The sequence below is a fragment of the Zingiber officinale genome, chromosome 5B (genome assembly GCF_018446385.1).
Source record: "Zingiber officinale cultivar Zhangliang chromosome 5B, Zo_v1.1, whole genome shotgun sequence".
NCBI classification, from domain to species: domain Eukaryota; kingdom Viridiplantae; phylum Streptophyta; class Magnoliopsida; order Zingiberales; family Zingiberaceae; genus Zingiber; species Zingiber officinale.
In genome coordinates this window covers 84,553-104,983 of record NC_055995.1, presented here as the reverse complement: position 1 = coordinate 104,983, position 20,431 = coordinate 84,553, and the positions used below count along the sequence as shown (strand labels likewise).

General features: G+C 36.0%; 1 protein-coding gene and 1 pseudogene across 2 annotated transcripts; both read left to right on the top strand.

Moving 5' to 3' along the window:
• The first annotated feature begins 1,461 nt into the window (after positions 1-1,461).
• Positions 1,462-6,918, top strand: LOC121987953 (annotated as a pseudogene).
• A 115-nt stretch (positions 6,919-7,033) lies between these two features.
• Positions 7,034-19,141, top strand: LOC121983770 (beta-glucosidase 18-like). Of its 2 annotated transcripts, XM_042536381.1 has the most exons (13): positions 7,034-7,167; positions 7,453-7,589; positions 7,706-7,772; positions 7,833-7,891; positions 7,989-8,064; positions 8,147-8,221; positions 8,317-8,404; positions 8,494-8,746; positions 8,823-8,938; positions 9,031-9,274; positions 18,329-18,431; positions 18,542-18,650; positions 18,743-19,141. In XM_042536381.1, the coding sequence occupies exons 2-13, from the start codon at positions 7,458-7,460 to the stop codon at positions 18,930-18,932; spliced, it is 1,512 nt and encodes a 503-aa protein (XP_042392315.1). In that variant the 5' UTR covers positions 7,034-7,167; positions 7,453-7,457; the 3' UTR covers positions 18,933-19,141. The 2 variants fall into 2 exon arrangements, with proteins under 2 accessions (XP_042392315.1, XP_042392316.1); XM_042536382.1 differs by lacking the exons at positions 9,031-9,274; positions 18,329-18,431; positions 18,542-18,650; positions 18,743-19,141 and having other exon boundaries at positions 8,823-8,942.
• The last annotated feature ends 1,290 nt before the right edge of the window (positions 19,142-20,431 follow it).

The following is a 20,431-nucleotide window of genomic DNA, read 5'->3' as shown; positions in this document are numbered from 1 at the left end:
AAATCGATTAGTGGTTTTCTATGAGCACACAAAGAGTTTTCGAATTGATTGTAAAATCTATTAGGAATGGCTAATCAATTGGTACAATCGATTAGAATGCTTTCTTTGTGAGAAAACAAGGTTGGCAGATCGATTGTGCAATTGATTAAGGTTACAAATATGTTAGAAACTCCCACCAATCGATTAAGATTCAAAATGGAGTAATCTTAGCCATTGATATGAAGTCAGTGACCGTTTAATGGATAAATCAGAAATCCATAATCGATTAAGGGTTCTTGATAATCAATTAGCAGCGACGAAAAGTTGAGAAACAACTAGATTTTGAACATTCAAAGGGGAGATTTGGGCACGAAGCGAAACTACTGTTCCATTACTATCATCCCATGCTAAGCTCTCATTTTCAATCTTCAAGCAATCAAGAAAAGGAGAACCAAGCCAAAAACTTGTAATCCTTCGTTTCTTCTTCTTGTTAGGACACTCCGGGTACTAGAGAAGTGAATAGCTTTGATCGCTTCGTCAATGATGATTTGTAGCGGATATCTTGAAGGGAAAACTCACCAATGCAAACACTTTAGATTTTACTTGATATCCACCTCCTTGAGGTGACTAATCCAAGAATCCACACTGTACACACACTCCACTATAAAAATCCTCTTTCTCGAAAATACTCTGGAGGTAGAGAAATCTCATATAAGCTCAAACACAGAAGAATACAATAAGAACAAGGAAATAAAAACACATTACAATAAACACCTTGTTTGTTTGATCTCTTGTTGCTTCAAATGCCTCTTGATTGATTGGAAATGCAATAACACTTCTTTCTCAATGTTCCAAGAACCGGCACTAAAGAGTCATGTGAGTGTTGTTTTCAATAATTGACAAAATAAAAAAATAAGAAAGTACAGAGGTCGTTCAATGATTAGATACCATATCAATCGACTGATGGATAAAATCAGTCAACTGATAGACAAAAATCGGACCCAACCTAAAGGCCTTAGAGAAGGGATTTCGAGGAGTTTTTTCAGAGCCAGTTCTTGAGGATTTGGAGAGAAAGTGTTCCTACATTTTCTACCACCAAAAGGTAATCCAAAGCAATAAAATAGCAAACAAAGTAAGGTTCTTCATTATAAAGTTATTTCCAATTTCATTTGTCATTGCATTCTCATTTTCTTATTATATTCTTGTGCTCAATCTTATAAAAAGGCTTCTCCACCTCCAGAAGATTTCTAAGAAGGAGGAAGTTCTTAGTGGAAGTGGTGAGAAAGGAGTGGACCTTTAGATTAGTCACCTCAAGGAAGTGGATACCAAGTAAAATCAAAGTGTTGTGTATATGGAATTGAGTTTGAATCAAGGCTTCTGCTCGCACTGACCTACATGTTTATCTTGCCAGAAGTACCACAGCCTCTCACACCGACCTACAGAGGAGATGATGGTTTCCACTGTTTCCTGTTCGTTCGACCAATGGGGTATGGACAATGTAGGATCATTCCCCATGGAGACCGGTTAGCAGAAGTTCCTGCTCGTGGTGGTGGACTACTTCTCCAAGTGGGTTGAAGTCGAGCCCCTAGCCAAGATAACGGAGCAGATGGTCATGAAGTTCGTATGGCAAAACATCATCTGCCGGTTCGGCATCCCCCGCTAGCTCGTTGATGATCGCAACTGTCTGTCACACCCGCAAATCAAATTAACAAATGATATCCATGAACCCCTTACATACACAATGATGTTGTAATAACGAGCACAGGATTGAACCTTTCGAGGAACCAACGGTAGGATGTAATCTTAGGATCGTATTCTATTCCTATTTTTGAGATTTTTAACATGAAAATGGGGGGTGGTTTAACTTTGAATCTAAATCTAATAAATGAAAAGCACAGCAAATAAGAACTTAATCCAATGCATAAATGAAACCTAACTAGGTGTCACTGATCAGTCCAAGACGCATTGTCACACTACGTAATGAATCTCATCTTCAACACACTTAAACTAGCAATGAAATACAAAACACAATTAAATCTGATCCTAAGCATAATTTAAACCCTAATTTAAAACTTAACAACTTAACAATTAAACAGCTCTAACAAAACTTAAACTAAATTGCATCAATGAAATTCTAGCTACTAAACATGAATTAAACTTCAATAAGACAAAGAAATGCAAGATTGCAAAGATAAGAACATGACAAACATTAAAAGAAATCTGTTCTAGAATTAAAGAAATGCAAGAAATAAAGAAAACCATCTCCTTATCCAAACCACACTACACGACAACTTCTCCTTGCCGTCACACAAGGAAGCTCGGTGAAACCTCACTTCAGCAATCGAAGAAGAAGATCTCAGCAACTAAACATCAGTTCGATCTGACTAGAAATCGCGCAAAGGAACCCTCGACGCGAAGTTACAAGGAACGAACTGCCAATTCCCTTCCAAATATGCAATTCTGAATTCCTGAGGTTCTGATATGGTGTGGAGCTTATGGAGAATGGAATGTCATCGGAAGTGGTCAAGTGCCACCGGAGGAACGCTGCCGATGATCATTGTTGTGAGGCGGAGCCGCTGGATCGGAGGAATGCTGCCGATCAGGGTAGAAGCAGAACATCCAAAATTGAATTGTCGCCGCAGGAAGGCCTTTAAGCGAGCTCAGATGGACGGAAGATGATCACCAGTAGCTGGGAACCTCGTCGCCGATGAAGTTGGCCGGAATGTAGATCTGGAAATGGAGAAGGGTCGGAATCATTGAGATGCGCTGCATGACGCGAAGGACAGGGGATCGACGAAGGATGAAGCACTATAGCTTCTCATTTAAATCAGATATGAGATCTGAATGGACGGTTGTGGGTGATTTGGCTCCTGATCAACGGTGGAAAGTCACCTAAAATCCTATCCGGAGGTACTGATTTTGATCAAGGGTCTGGATCTACTCTCCCTTAGGTCGGATGGACCAGATCTTCAATGGATGGTTCAAATCTGTCCAATCTTTGATGAACGGTCCATAATGCTCCGTAGCTTGATCTTCTCGTTAAAACTCCAATTCGAGCACAACTTCGGTTCGAATATATCCAAATCCAAGATCCTTTGATGCCTACAAAATAAGAATCAAATATTAGCATCAAATAACACAAAAAGAAGATAATTTATAATTAAGTCCAAGAATAAGGACAATGTATGAAATGTGACGCAAATATAGGTTTTATCTATAAACATAACATCAAACCATACATGTATAAATCAAAATAATACAATAAAATCATGGTTATCACACGTCTCAAACAATGGAATACAATTCGCCGGTCAAAGGCTCAGGGAGTGGTGCGAAGGATATGGTATCCAACAGGCCTTCATGTCCATGGCTTATCTGTAGAGCAACGGGCAAGCTGAAGTCACTAATTGGGAGATCTTTCGAATCTTGCACGCTTGGCTTGACCACATGGGGGCAGCTGGGTGGATGAGCTCTCCAGTGTATTGTGGACGCTCCGTACGACTCCAAAAGAAGCGACCGGCGTAACCCCATTCCAATTGGTATACGGTGGAAAAGCGGTCGTCCCGGTGGAAGTCGGAGTAGAGTCCAATCGGGTGCAACACTACGACGAAGGGAACGCCGAGCGGAGGAGGATGAAGCTTGACTTGGTGGGAAAAACTGTTGGTTGCTACTCGGAATATCGTATTGGGTCCCCTGTATAAAAATTTTGTACAAGTCCCGAACCTTCCCTAATAACCTATTGTGTTCTTTAGAAATTAAATTTGGAATCGCAAACAGAACTTAACATTATTGATTCCAAATTCAACTTATCTGTTCTTAGAGGTTTAGACTTGGATCGCAAACGATGCTTAACATTATTAATCCAAATCCACCCATGTTACAAATTTGATTAAATATTTATTTCAGAGATCGGCTTCCAGGTTAAACATGGCGAGGCACTAGGCCTTCTTGGTTATGGGAGCATCCACCACTTCCTAGACAAAGCCTTTCAACGAAATTCAATACTTAATCTCCTTATAGTAACCCTAGGTTTAACCATTAAGAACAATCGAATCACAAGATTGAAAAAACAAAAGAAACACAAAATCGAATCATAAATTCGAAACCTAGAATCGTTAGCCTCTTGTGTTTGGTATTTCAAAATCCATACAAAGAAAACTAGTATGATGTGGAATAAGACAACTAGTTATACCTTTCTTTGTATCTTATAGACCTCACGATTTTCTATTGTATTCCTCTTCTTATCTTGGACGTCGTGTGGGCGACGATCTACCAAGATGAGACTCCACCAAAACCTTCTTCTTCCTACCAAGTTTCGGCCACCAACAATCTCCTAGACATGAAGAACTTCGGCCACCAACCAAGCTCCAAGGGATGCTAAGAAACAATGTCTCCTATCTCTCCTTCTTCCTCTAACAAGATCCAACCACCTTGAACTCCTTGAGATGAGATGCCGCCGACCACCAAGGAAGAAGAATAGGAGGAAGAAGAGGGCCGACTACAACCAAGGAAAAGAGGAGAGGAATAATAGATGTGTTGTTATGAGGTGAGGCACCTCTACCTTCTCTTTTATATTCATTGGTCTTGGAAACTAGGCGCAGGCCCTCCGATGCTCAAGTCAGGTACTTTTTTCCTAGAAGAACAGTGTACGAAGGAAAAAAGAATTGTAGAAGACGAGTGCGAATGTGTGCGTCTGCGTACCTGCTCAAGGGAGAAGACCTCCCTTTTTATATGACAATACGTATCTTTGGAACCTGACCGATATCAGAGAATGTTGGGTGTCAGGGCCTGTTGGATGATAGAGGACATGTGGCACCCTCTTATTGGTTAAAAGAAGGTTACATTTGCAAATGATAGCAGACCATTGGAATATTCTCTGACATATGATAATTATTCCCTGACAGAAGGTTATGATTCCCTGACATTATTGTCGCCTAGTGCTTCTTGTCTCGCCCGGGTTTAGTTACGGTCAGCTCGGGATAATCATTCGGGTGTGACACTTGGCTTGAATCTTGATGAAGGAGATGAGCTGTGGCAAGGGTCTCATCTTTCACGCCTGGATCACTTAAGGGTCGACCAAGAGCTGCCTTACTAAAAGTGTCAGGCCTGGCTATGTGAACCGGGCTGTGGAAACCCTACCAGTCGAGGCAGGTTAGGCATTACTCCAGGCTATATCTCATGTCTCAGATCTGGAACCCTAACCTATCTGTACTCGACCGGGAATTATGCGTTCGATGATGTCATGCGGTCTAACTTCTTCTTTCTCCTCCTAAATGCTGACTGTCACGTCCCCTTGACTTTTGACCGTCATATCTCCTTGACTTTGGACTATCCTTGACTATCATGTCCTTTTGACTTCTAACTGCCTGACCTTATCAGATCCATCTTTATACACTATATCAATAATAATTAATAATAATAATAATATAATTTCAGGAAGATGTTAAATTAATGGAGTCTCTTGGAGTCAACGCATATAGATTTTCTATATCATGGTCAAGAGTTCTACCAAGTATGTTTTTTATTATATTTATATATTAATTTTAATACCTTAAAATATATATAAATTGGTATTTATTTTTTTATTCGGCAGAGGAAGAAATGGAGGAATTAATTCACTAGGAATTGCTTTCTATAACAAACTCATCGATGCCTCACTGCTTAAAGGTAATCTTTTTTATTTTAAAAAATGAATAAAAATTCATTTTTAAATATATTTTATTTTATTAGGAATTCAGCCATTTATTACCCTGAACCATTATGACATTCCACAAGAGCTTGAAGAACAATACGGTGGATGGTTGGACTCTCAAATACAGTAATTATATAATTAAATCCAAAATTAATTTCACCTAATTTCTTTTACTCTATTTTCATTTTTCTCAAAAAATAAAGTATATTTCAGGGAGGATTTTGGATATTTTGCGGACATATGTTTTAAGAAATTTGACGACCGAGTGAAGTACTGGACCACCTTTAAGGCTTTAACGAACCCAACGCCGTAGCCACTTACGGATACATGACCGGAGCATACCCTCTCAATCACTGCTCGCATCCATTCGGTAACTATTCTTCGGATGACTCAATCATTGAACCATATATCGTGGCCCATAATATAATACTAGCTCATGCGACTGCCGTAAATATATACAGACGGAAATATCAGGTAAAAAAATTTAAGAAAATTATAAATTGCATTTTAATTATATATATATATTATTAATTAATTAATTAGGAAAAGGATGGGGACAGCGTCGGCATTGTGGTGGGGACCGATTGGTTCGAGCCGCTCAGGAACATAACTGCAGATTACGATGCATGTCGACGGGCATCAGCGTTTTATTTCGCATGGTAAAAAAGAAAAAAGGAAAACTACAGGGGGTGGAACGAATATTTTATTTCCCTTCGACTAAATCTTATTTTACAATAAAATCTGTTAATTTATCTTTATTTACATTTGGGGCGCAGGTTTCTTGATCCCTTTGTGCGCGGGATTATCCTCCGGAAATGAGGCAAATTTTGGGGGGCAGATTGCCAAAGTTTTCAACGAGCGAGAAGGAGAAATTGCGACACAAACTGGACTTCATTGGAATTAACCATTACTCGAGTGTCTACGTGAAAGATTGCATGTTTACCACGTGTGACGTCGTGGGACCCCTACTGGCTGGGTTTGCGGCTCCGGTCGAGACAAAAAGGGGGTCCCAATTGGAAAACCGGTAAATTAAATTAAATTAAATTAAAATTAATTTAATTACTTGCAAAGCGACCTTTCTTCTTTGCACGAAGCAATGAGGTAATTAACAATTAATTTAAATGCGATCTTAATGAGTCTGATTAATCATGATTAATTTGGGTGATAGGCAAGGGGCTGATGTGAGGGTGTATTTCATATGTTTGATGGATAACTTTGAAAGTTTCTCAGCCACTCAAAATTATTGATTAAGAAAGACATGGACATTATTGTGATGTAATTTGGCATTTACTTGAAAAAAGAAATTAATAAAAGTATGGTGCCGGCATTTCAATAATTGACGGTGATGTGTTGTATGTATTCTTATGCTTAATTCCTCCTCCTCCCTCTTCTGATCTTTTCTGTAAAGGCAGTTAATTAGCTCCGGCAGCCTTGACCGAATAGTCGGGAACCATCATCGGCCGAGTAGACGATCACATAGGTCAGCTTCACGATTGGTAAGCTAGCAATCAATCGACAAAGAATCCTCTTTCTTTCTACTTTTAGTTTTGATTTTATGCTAAGAATAGTAATCCTGTAGCAGCTCCCATGCATACAAGGCCAAATTCATGCACGGACAAACAGTTGGGCATTTGGATTCACCCTAATTATTACGTGTTAATTAATTATAACTAGTGCATATCTATCTCCCTTCCCCTTGACTTCTAGTTTATAGAGACTTTATTGTCGATATATAATTTGTTTTCGACACACCGATCCAATAGACTTGTTGTTTCACTCAGAGCGAATGGAGACCAAGAGATTACTAGTCCAATTGTCCATCGTAGTACACGGCATGCTCTCTTTCTCAGTGGATTGCATTGATCGGACTTACTTTCCTTCCTCATTTCTCTTTGGCACCGCAACTTCATCGTTTCAGGTATGAATATTTAAGAAATATCATTCCAACCCTTGAAAAAGGAGGGAGGTAGGGGGTAGAATCATTATTTCTTATAATTTTATAGCATTATATGACATATTTTTATATATATACAGATTGAGGGGGCCTACTTGGAAGATAATAAGAGCTTAAGCAATTGGGATATACTCACACATATTCCTGGTATAATTATATTATATATTGAATAATTATAATATACTTATTTATTTATTATATATTCAGGGCGAATAAGGGACGGTAGCAATGCAGAAATAGCAGACGATCATTATCATCGTTACACGGTGCCAATACTTTTCTAAATAATGCATAAAATATTAATTAATTATTATTGTTTTAATTAATATGATTTAATTGAGTGAAAATATTAATTATGCACAGGAAGATATAGAATTAATGGAATCTCTTGGAGTCAATGCATATAGATTTTCTATATCATGGTCGAGAATTTTACCTAGTGAGTATTTTTTATATTATTTTTTTATTCTTTTAATTTTAATTTTAATTAATTAATTTATTTTCTTAATTTAATTTGGCAGGAGGGAGGCTTGGAGGAACTAATTCACTAGGAATTGCTTTCTACAACAGACTTATTAATGCCTTGTTGCTTAAAGGTAATCTTAAAACCACAACATTATTAATCAAAAATTGATTAATTATTTTTGTAAATGAATATATATTTTTTTTGCTTTTTTAAAAAAAATATTAGGAATAAAGCCATTTGCTACCTTGAATCATTATGACATTCCACAAGAGCTCGAAGTCGGATACGGTGGATGGCTCAACCCACAACTACAGTGAGGACCTTTTTGCATATTTTAGAAAACAAATTGCTATCTTTTTATAAAAATGAAGCTCACAATGTGTGTAAATTATTTTCTACTAGGGAGGAATTTGGAGACTTTGCAGATATTTGTTTTAGGGAATTTGGCGACCGGGTCAAGTATTGGGCGACTTTCAACGAACCCAACATCGTAGCCACTTACGGGTATCGACTCGGATCGTTTCCTCCCAACCGTTGTTCGCGTGGGTTTGGAGATTGTCGGTCGGGCGACTCTAGCACCGAGCCTTATGTTGCGGCTCACAACATAATCTTGGCCCATGCTACTGCAGTAGAAATTTACCGGAGCAAGTATCAGGTAGAAAAATTATATTTTTTTAAAAAAATACATTTAAAAATTATGGCATTTTACCCCTGAAAGTTTACTAAATTAGATAAAACAAGAAGGTGCTATTGGAATTGCGGTGTCGACCACTTGGTTTGAGCCACTGAGGAATATAACGGAGGATTACAAGGCCTCTCAGCGAGCATTAGCATTTAATGCTCCATGGTAATTGATTAATTAACTCTTTAATTATTCTCTTAATTATGCATAAAAAAATGTTAAGGAAAAATAATAATTCATTATTTTTTTGGGTGAAGGTTTCTTGATCCCATTATCCGCGGCGATTATCCTTCTGAAATGAGGCAAATTTTAGGGTCCAGACTGCCAAAGTTCTCAGGGAGTGACAAGAGAAAATTGCAAAGTAAATTGGACTTCATTGGAATAAATCATTATATGAGTCTGTATGCGAAAGATTGCCCAGAGTGTGGCTCCGTGGGGCCCGAAGGCGATGCCCTCGTGCTCACCACCGGAGAAAGAAACGGAGTCCCCATTGGAAAAAGGGTGAGAGAAATTTATTTTATATAATTATTTGAGGATTTCTTAGATTTTTTTTTCAGTTCTTTATATTTTCTAGATTCTTTTACTTGATCTCCATAATACTAACCCATCCAATTTACTTGATAAAGTAATTGATCTAAAAATTCACACCGTACACACAACTCCATTATGATATACAACCTCAAACACAAGAAATATAACAAGAATATAAGTTAAGAATATAAGTGAAAATAAAAGTAAACAATTTACAATGAGATCTTACTTGACTTATTATCTTATTGTATAGAAATGTCTCTTGATCGATTGGAAATACAACAACACTTCTTGCTCAGGGTCTCGAGAACTGGCGGCCAAAACTCTTGATGAACTTCCTTTTATATGGATGTTGTTCGAATTATTTTTCGCCTCCTAATCGATTAGGTTTTCTCTTAATCAATTGTCATGTCAATTAATCGTCCAACAACATGCAAAACAACTCTTTTTCAAACCCTTAATCGATTGGTGAATTATACCAATCGATTTGACAGTTTTTAATCAATTGTCCTAATCAATTTAGAAGCTATCTGTTCACGAGAGAAAACAACATAATCTATTACACAATCTATTCTCAAGTTCTCTATTCTCTCATGGCAAAAGTCCCAATCGATAAGGTCAATTGATCGAGAAGGGCATAATTGATTCCCTCAATCAATTCACAACCTTTTTGTGCTCCCGCTAAAACAAGTTGATTGATTGGCTCAATCAATCAAACTTCAGCCCAATCATTTCCCAGTGTGCTCTTACGAAAAAACTCTGAATCGATTGTCCAATCAATTCACATAAGGGTTGAATCAATTAGTCAATCGATTCCACGCCAATCGATTCAATTTTTTTTAAAGGAAATCTTGTTTAATTCCTAGAAATTCATTTATTTGAAAATAACTACTTGGAAAATATATAGACTTGCATACTATATGAACATCCACTAGAAAAATTTATAGATTTTTTTCTATCATTTTCATTTTATTTATCCATATTTGTTGATGTGATTAAAGGAAGAGAATTAATAGGTGTTAAGTTTAGGAGATGACTAAACTGTAAAATTTTATGTTTTAAAACATTTTAACATAAATCATTTATTGTTTAATTTCCCTAACTTTAACTCAAGTTGATGCACATTAAAAAGGAGAAGGTTGTAAGTATCTTGGGTTAGTTTTGATGTTGATCAACCGAGTTAAATTAGGTCTTGTGTGTTTGATGTCTTGTGTCTAAGTGTGTAGAAACTTAGGAGCATAAGAAGTTGAGCGAAAAATGCAGTGAGTGAGAAGAATGATATGAAAAGAGAGCCAACGGGCTCGATGCATCCAAGAGATAAGGAGCTGCGAAAGAGTACACCGGTGGAGTGAGAAGGGTGTGCAAGGCGCATCTGAGGGATGAGAAGCCGAGAGGAAACTTGTTTGAGGAGAAGGACAAAGTTGAGTTCGGGTGAGTTTAATTCTGGATGTCCGGAGCATCACCCATGCGACCAGAAATGAAGAATAGTCATCCTCTAAGTTGACCATTCCAAGTGCCCTAAATGAGCAGTCAAGTCATCAGAGCAATTGTCGAAGCGGATCAGCATAAGTCCACATTAGTAGACTCCAGGCGCCCAGATTGCATACAAGTGGTCGAAATGACCGAAATCATCTAGAACCATTGAGTGACCCGTTGCCAAGTGGATCAACTCGACTGAATCCAGGCGCCCAGATTGCATACAAGTGGTCGAAATGACCGAAATCATCTAGAACCATTGAGTGACCCGTTGCCAAGTGGATCAACTCGACTGAATCCAGGAGCCCAGACTACTTCTAGGCGCTCGAAATGTGCCACATCAGCAAATGACTATCTTGGTCAGAAGGGTATAAAAAGAGCCCTTAATATTTGAGGTTTCTATACACACTCTGTACTTTTAATTTCCAATTTTGTATTCCCAAAGATTGTTTTCAAACACTGTAAGGGGATACTTAGCCTCCGACCCTTATCGAAGAAGGAGCTTGATAATACACTTAATATTATCTTGGATTAGTATCCATCCATGTTGTAAACTAAGTAAATCCTTAGTCTCCTTACTCTCTTGATGTTATTTCTTTTTAACTGATGTGTATCTTTGCTAAGTAGAAAGCAAGAGAAATTATAATTTAAAATTTACAGGCTATTCACCCCTCTCTAGTCGGTCCAACGATCCCAATAAGTTGTATCAAAGCCCAACTGTTTTAGAAGAACTAACCACTGACTAAAACAATAATAAGAATGGTCGGATCAAGCATTAACCCACCAAAGTTCGAGGGAAAGTTCGCTTTTTAGAAACGACTAATGGAGATATTTTTTAAAACATATTTCAATGTCTTATTAATAATTAAATATAGTTTTGAAGACCAAAGAAAAAGAACAAAGAAGAAAAGGAAGAGTACCTACATATTGACTTTGTAGTTAATGGTAAAGTAGAATTCCATTTTTTAAGCATACTACCACCTCAGGAAGTCAACCGAATTGACACTTATTACACCGCTAAAAAACTCTGAGAGGAATTCCTAAAGCTTCATGAAAAAAGCTCGGAGGCCAAACTATCAAGATGTGACCTGCTCTGAAATCAACTAACCAACATTCAGATGGAAAGGTGAGAAATGGTGGCTCAACTACATGCAAAGATCAAGAAGCTGATCACTGGACTAACCAACTTCGGAGAAATGATGTCTAATTGAGATTCCTTTTGATATACAGTAGTCAACGCCTTTCCTAGAATCTAAGAGTAGACATCAATACTGAATTTCTACTACATCTTGAAGGACTTGGAGATAAGTACTTAGAAGAGTTATTTTCAACTTTGGAATTACAATAATCCCGATGTGCAGAATTTAAAGACATAGAAAAGTCAAACAACAATATCACTTTAAAAGCTAAGAAGATTGAACTAGATTTGGAGTCATCAACTGACAAAGATGAAGAAGAATACATGGTAATAAAATTAAATAAATTTCTTACAACTAACAAATTTGATAAGACATAAGCTAAGAAGTACGAGAAAACAGGAGAGTGAGGTACTATAACTACAGTAAAGAAGAGCATATCAAGGACAACCACCCCAGATTGAAGAATAAAGGAAAAGAAAAAGACAAAGGTGTTAGGGCACTTTGAGAGCAGGAGGGGGGGGGGGGTGATTAGCTCCAATCGTTTCATTAATGATTTATTATAGTGAAAACTCAAAGCAATGTTAACTCATTAGATTTTACTAGGTCTCCACCTCTTTGAGGTGACTAATCCAAGGGTTCATTGTTCACTCACAAATACATAATGAAAATCTCCTTCTTGGAGGTGGAGAAGTCTCATACGAATTCATACATGAGAAAATACAACAAGGGTACAACAAGAACAAAGAAATAAATACAACAATGAAGAACCTTGCCCTTGATCTGTTATTGCACTAGATTGCCTCTTGATCGGTTGTAAAGTGTAGCAACACTTCTCTTACAAAACCTCAAGAACTAGCGAAGAATAGCGGAGAAGAAGTGTGTTTGAATCTTCGTGAAATCCTTTTATTGTGTTGATTTAGGTCTTCCAATCGATTACTAAATCAAATTAGATTCAATCTAGTTGTCCAAATCCTGCAACAACTTTTTTCTACTTTTCCCAATCGATCACTTGATCAATTCACTTTCGGATGAATCAATTACGTAATCGATTCACCATGCTTCTGTTTTCTCGCAATAAAACTCTCAATTAGTTGGGCACCTTCCCAATCGATTCAGCTTGGTGAGAAAGCTTCTCCCAATCGATTACCCAATCGATTGAGAGAGACTGAATTGATTACCCAATCTATTCACCACGCCTCTGTGCTTCATGAAAATTATATTCAGTCGATTCACTGATTGATTAACTTTAGCCGTGATCGATTCATCAATCGATCCAGAACTCCACTGTGCTTTCATGAACACACTCCCAATAGATCCACTAATCTATTGAACTTGGGCTAATTGATTACTCATGCCTAAAATCTGAACCTGAGCTTAGCTCAACTCTAAAGTCATCCATGACTCGTTGAGACTTCTCTTTGCCTAGCATCCGATCACCCTTGACCTGCTATGACTTCTTCACTAAGTGTCTATTCAATCCTTGACCAAATTGGACTTTCCCTTGCCTAATTCCCAACTTGGATTTCTCACGTACCAAGTGTTTAGCTCCTAGCTAATCCACCTTGGACTTAACCTAGTTCCCAACTAGATTTTCCTAGTCCCACTAAGACTTTACTTGTGCCAAGTGTTTAGCTCCCAGCTAATCCACCCACCTTGAATTTAACCTAGTTTCCAACTAGGGTTGCCTAGTCCCACTAGGACTTCACTTGCTCCAAGTGTTTAGCTTCCAGTTAACCTACCTTGAACTTAACCTAGTTCCTAACTATGTTTATTTAGTCTCACTAGGACTTTACTTGTGCCAAGTGTTTATCTCTCAGCTAACCCACATTTGACTTAACCTGGTTTTCAACTAGATTTGCCTAATTTTACTAGGGCTTCTATTTGTCTAATCTCCAGTTAGGAATTCTCGTTTGCCTAACTTTCAATTAGTTCTTTGCTAGTCAAGTCTCTGATCATCCTTGACCCACTTGACTTCTCATTCACACATATTATTCAAACATCGAAACTCAAGCTGGAGCCTGTTGGGATATGCTCGATGCGGTGTGTGCTAAAACACGTTTCGTAAATATACGCAGCAGAAAATAAAATAATAATAATTCCTAAATTATTACATCACACGCACCACACGCATACAAGGATACAATATACTAAACATTATTGCATAATTAAATTTTTATGGAAAGTAAATTTACACTAGGTATGTCTTACAGATAACCTGTAACGAGAAGAGCATCAATCGTAGCGACGTTGTCGAACTTCACCTCTATTCGTATCCACACTGAGCTCCTTAAAACAACTCCTTGAGTATAAGCCTCTCCTTTGGAAGTTACTAGCCACAAGCAAAGAAGAGGGATCAAGAGGAAGAGGAAGAGAAGCACACAAGGAAGAGATTTCTTCCTTGTGGTGGTCACGACAACAAGGGGAAAAGCTTTCCCTTATTAGCGGCGGCAAAGAGAAAGGGGATAGGGAGAGGATAAGAGAAATTGTCTTATATCCACTTGGTTCAGGAGCTACAGTGAGTCGTACCTCGTTCCTTTCACTCGTCTTATATCCACTTAGTTCAGGACATGGTCTATGTGTCTTGTCCCCACTAGGCTGACTACGTCACACCTAGCCCAAGTAATACTTCGTCGTTCTGAGGATTCAAATTACTCATACATATGTACAAGAGTCTCGCACTCTTAACATATGATGCTTTAGCCAAACACTTTGAGTAATAATCCTAACGAGTGGCCATAGGGTATACGTCTTCTCGCAAGATGCGATAAATCCTCTGTGGGCTATCCAACACCTTCAAGCACTTCAACTTATACCCAATTATCCCGGGTCTACACCTCAATGAGATGTTTACTTAAGATGTTAAAGTATAAGTCTTCATGACCAAGATGACTTATATACCTCAAGTCGAAGAAAACCTGCACTCGTGCTACAGTAAGAATTTCATAGACATATCTATATATATGTAGAGAACCATATAAAGTCTTACAATGAGCCACTCTAATGAAGTAGTTATCATAACTAGCATCCACGTTTACCTCTCAACATCCCAATGTCTCCCACCAGTGAGAAAACAGTTGCTTGGCCGAACCAAGGAGTATAACTCGTGCTAGTCTTACATAATTGATGATGTCCGAAAGCATCAATTCGATGACTAGGGAAATTTCAATGTATTCATAATTGCGCATGTAGAGATAATCACTAGTTGTGATCTAATCACAAATTCTCTCATGCTATGAATTATATTACGGACATTTAGTAAGTGAGTTTAAGACAATCAAACATATAATATATTAATATGCACTCAAATAATGAATCTATACTTATCAAATAAATAGAAAAAAATCGTAAGGCGATTGCCTTAGGACATCCCTCAAATTATAACAAAGCTAACTCGAACTTAGTCAACCTGTCAAGAAGGTCCAAGCAAAGGAACTTTAAAACAACATGGAGCAAGTCGTCATCAGAAGAGTTCGAGATTGAGAAATACGTCGGACTAGCACTATTGGCCAACCACCAAGAAAAAGACGATGAAAGCATTCAGGAGAGAGCATCGACGAAGGAGGAGCATTCACCTATGAATTCAACACAGTAAGTGAGGTACAATTCTTACCTTTTGATAAAATGCATGATACTATTAAAATATTATCTAGAACTCTACGTAAAACTAGGATCAGATATATAAATTCAAAGAAAGATTATGCATGCTTATTAGAAGATTTTAATAAAATTAAGATTAAAAATAAAAAATTAAAAGATTAAATAGAAATGTTAGAAATGAATCATACATAGAGGGTCTAATTGGTATGTTAGAAATTATAAAGTCAAATTATAGAAGTATCAAAAAATGATATTCCTAGAAAATATTTAATCAATCCAATAGGTAAATTTATATTAAATTCCAAAATATATTTTTACCTGTTAGATTTTTTTTAGATTTAATTGTTAGAAATTAATTGTTTTATTTATTAACATTATTGATAAAATTATATTTCAAAAACTTTTTGTTCAATTTTCTTTATGTTTAAATTTTTTGATAAATAAATATGTTAACTATTAGCAATTTTTTTTTTCCAAAATTTTCAACAATTACATAAATTTTTATTAATTTTTTTTACTAAAAATGAAAGTTTATGAATTTTTTTTTCTAAAAATGAAATTTTAAAATTAAAATTTTTTCATAGATTAATTTTTAAAAATTTGATTTTCTAAAAATAACCTGATTTTGAATGTTTAGAAAAATTAATAAGATTTTTAGAAGTCAAAATTTATTTTACAAAAAAAAATACTCATTTATATAAAAAAATATTTTTTTAATAAAATAAAAATAATATTCTCTGATTAGATTGAATATGTTGTACATTATTTTTTTTTGATATTTTTAGGAAGTTCTTATTTTAGAAAATCTGATGTTTAATTCTAAGAAATTCATTTTTTTTTTAATAACGACTTGAAAAAATATATAGACTTGCATACTATATAAACATCCCCTAGAAAAAATTTCATATTTTTCTCTCTATCTTTTTCATTTTATTTACCCATATTTTTGGTGCATCAAGGGGGAGAATTAATTGGTGTTAAGTTTAGAAAAGGAGTAAATTGTAAAATTTCATGTTTTCAATTATTTTAACATAAATCATTTATTGTTTGATTTCTCTAACTTTAATTCAGATTGATGTACATCAAAAAAGGAGAGATTGCATGTAAGTACCCTAATTAGTTGTGATATTGATCAACTCAGTTAAATTATGTCATATGTGTTTGATATCGTGTGTCTAAGTGTGTAGAAACTTAGGAACATAAGAAGTCGAGCGGAAGATGTAGCGAGCAAGAAGGATAACACGGTAAGGGAACCGACGGGCTCGGTGTTCGAGGGATGAGGAGCTGTAGAAAAGTATACCAGTAGAGCAAGAAGGGCGCGTGAGGCGCATCCAAAGGATAAAAAACCAAGAGAAGACCTGCTAGAGGAGAAGGACGGAGTTGAGTTGTGGTGAGCTCAATTCTGGATGTCGTGAGCATCACCCATGCAATCAGAATGAAGAATAGTTAACTTCTAAGTTAACCATTCTAAATGCCTTGATGGGCGGCCACGTTAGCAGAGCCTTTGCCAAAGTGGATCAGCCGGAGTCTACGTCAACAGAGGCGCCCGAATCATATACAACTATTTGGAATGACTGAAACCATTTAGAGTCATTAAGCGACCCGTTGCTAAGTGGATTGACTCGATCAAGTCGAAGCACCTGAACTGCTTCCAGGCGCTCAAAATGTGCCACATCAGTAAACAAATATCTCGACTAGAAGGCTATAAAAAAAGCCTTTGATGCTCGAGGTTTCTACACACATTTTGTACTTTCAATTTCTAATTCTGTATTCACAAATATTATTTTCAAATACTGTAAGGGGCTACTCTGCCTCCAACCCTTGTCAAAGAAGGAGCTTGATAGTGCACTTAATATTGTCTTAGATATAGCAACGATTTAGAATATAACCAAGGAAATTCTTAGTCTCCTTACTCTCTTTATGTTATTTATATTTTAACTAAGGTGTGTATTTATGAAGTAGAAAGTAAGGGAAGTTATAATTTAAAATTTATAGGCTATTCACTCCCTTTAGTCGGTTCAACGATCCTAATAGTTAGGACTTTCATTTGCTAACATGTGATCCTCTTTGACTCACTTAGACTTTCCTTTACCTAACCTTACTAGGACCTTCATTGTCTAGTTTCCAACTAGGGTTTTATTGTCGTCTAACCTCCAGTTAGGACTTTTCATTGTCTAGCCTTCAGTTAAGATTTTCTCAAAAAAGTATACGGTCATTCCTTGACCTACTTAACTTCTTTCTCACACATTGCCAAACATGAAAACTCAAGCTTGACTTAACTCAAACTTAGTCAAACTGGTCAACCTTAACCTGAGGATAAATACACCAATAATTTTTTATTTTTGATGTTTAACAATATTTTTAAGTTATACTAACCCATTAGCTTAACTTATATTTTAATTCTATGTCAAAATCTGAATGAGAGATTTCTAATTTAAATCCTACATATTCAATTCCATCCTCACGATTTAATCTAATCATGATTCTAATATCATTTGCTAGGACTAAATTTTTTTATATATATTCCTATAATAATATAATATTATTATTTTAATCTAAGCCTTTATAATTTTATTTTTAGAAAAAAAAATTCGTGGCAATAAATAAATCTGCCATCTTATCAATTCACCATCTTCTTCGTATATTTGTAATATAAGAATATTTCCCAAAATAAAAATATCATCAAAACCTTGTAGCTAAAAGTTTTCGTGAAATCCACCTCCAATATAATATATAATCTGTTCTTTCTTATGCATTTATTTAAATTATTCATATTTCATTTACATTTATTTATTTATTTATACACATACAGACAGCCATGCCAGACATGTTTGTAGTTCCACGTGGCATGGAGAAGATCGTGATGTACATGAAGCAAAGATACGAAAATATACCTATTTTTATCACAGAAAATGGTTAGTATATATGCTCATTAATTATATTACATGCGAAAATTAATGATGAGAATTTCAATATTTTTATTATTTTTATATAAAATTATTTATGAAATATAAATTTTACTCAGGATATCCACAAAGCAGCGACCATAGTACTCCATTGACAACACTGTTAAATGATAAGGAGAGAGTAGAATACTTACAAACCTACCTCACTTCTTTGCATCGAGCAATGAGGTATAATTAACTAATTAATTAATTTTATTTGTTATTAATTGTGATCTTAATGAGCTTGATTAATGACTAATGATGATTAATTTTGGCTGTAGGCAAGGTGCTGACGTGAGAGGGTATTTCATATGGTCTTTGATGGATAACTTCGAATGGTTATGTGGGTATAGTTTGAGGTTTGGATTTTATCACGTCGATTATGAAACACAAGTGAGGACTCCAAAGCTCTCGGCCAATTGGTATCAAGAGTTCCTTGACAATTCAAAATTGCTAATTAAAGAAATGTAATTAGGTCATCCCCAGGACGTAGCACAGCGAGGGACACAAGCGTAATCTTTAGGGTGTCATTATCTGAAGTTAACGTCTCGATTATGCGCTTTTAGTTGTGTACATGTATTTACCTCCTTTCATATCCATGGGATCGTGCATCTCAATCATGTGCTTTTGATGTCATTTTTTTAATCTAAATTTGTAGACTATCAGTATTATTGTTGATATGGCGTTTTCACATTTATGATATGTAATTAAGTTGATTAATTAGTGGAATTTGTTCATCTTTTGTGATAGAAAGTATTTTATTTACTGATAATATCTACTAAATTTATAATTGATAATGTACTAATATATTTTTTAAAAAGGCAAAGAAATAAAAAAAAAAAGGAATCTTTTTGTAAGATATGAAAACGTTGTGCTAGACAATATATATCGATGTTATTTTTTAATCTAAATTTGTGGACGATTAGTATTAATGCTGATTAATCACGTGATTAGTTACTTATGATGATATTTGTTAGTGCAATTGTCTCCTAATCAAGGTTGATCAAACTAAGGTTGATCAAACTCGAGTTGACTTAATTAGAATATTGATATTTGATCGATATGTTAATTGGTCGAGACGCTATGTAAAACAAGGTTGAATGAATATTTGACAATCGTTGATCAATATGTTAGTCGGTTGAGGAAAAGTCAAGTAGATTAAGGATAGTGATATACTTGACGAGATGGAAAGTCCAAGTAGACTACGATTGACCGAACACTTAGTGATTGGAAGTCCAACATTGACTCGACACGAGAAGAAAGTCCAAGTGGATCATGATTGACTGAACATTTGGTGGTCAAACGTCCAACAAAGAGTTGACATATGACGTAAATTACTAGTAGATAAAGGTTTAACGAAGGTTAGGCAATGAAAAAGTCTCAGAAGTCAAGGCTGATTGGATGTTAGATAATGAGGAAGTTCGAACAGGTTAAGATTGACGAGAGATTAGACAATGAGGAAGTCCTGCTAGGTCAAGATTGATGAGATGCTAGGCAACAAAAAGTTTCGGTAGGTTAAGATTGATCGAATATCGGGCAAAGGAAGTCCCGGTAAATTGAGGTCAACTGGGTACTTGACAAGATGAGAATTCAACTTTGATAAGACTGAAACAGGAATATTAGTCAATTGACTAACGTCATGTTAATTGCAATTTTTATGCTTATGATAAATCTTGATGATATTATATGTTTAAAAATAGTCTAAACTTAAATAGATTGTCAAACATAAAAAGGGGGGAGATTGTTGATACTATCATGCCTTGGGTGAGAAGTTTCAATGATTGCCAATTATTTAAGTTTAGGTTAATACATTGAATCTAACTTGAGTTACAAGTTTGCAGGATAAGAGAAGTCTAAGAAGGTCAAAGATCGAATTCTTGACAAGATGAAGTCCTTACAGGTTGAAAAACTGGATACAAGGTAAGCTAAGTCCAAGAAGCTCGAGAACTGGATTCTTGGCAAACGGTGGG

What these genes read in the sequence shown, in the direction of transcription:
- LOC121983770 (XM_042536381.1), top strand. Translation starts at nt 7,458, where the DNA reads ATGGAGACCAAGAGATTACTAGTCCAATTGTCCATCGTAGTACACGGC. An exon ending in ATCATTATCATCGTTACACG is followed by an intron (nt 7,892 to 7,988) that starts GTGCCAATACTT and finishes AATTATGCACAG; the next exon opens with GAAGATATAGAATTAATGGA. An exon ending in ATGGTCGAGAATTTTACCTA is followed by an intron (nt 8,065 to 8,146) that starts GTGAGTATTTTT and finishes TTAATTTGGCAG; the next exon opens with GAGGGAGGCTTGGAGGAACT.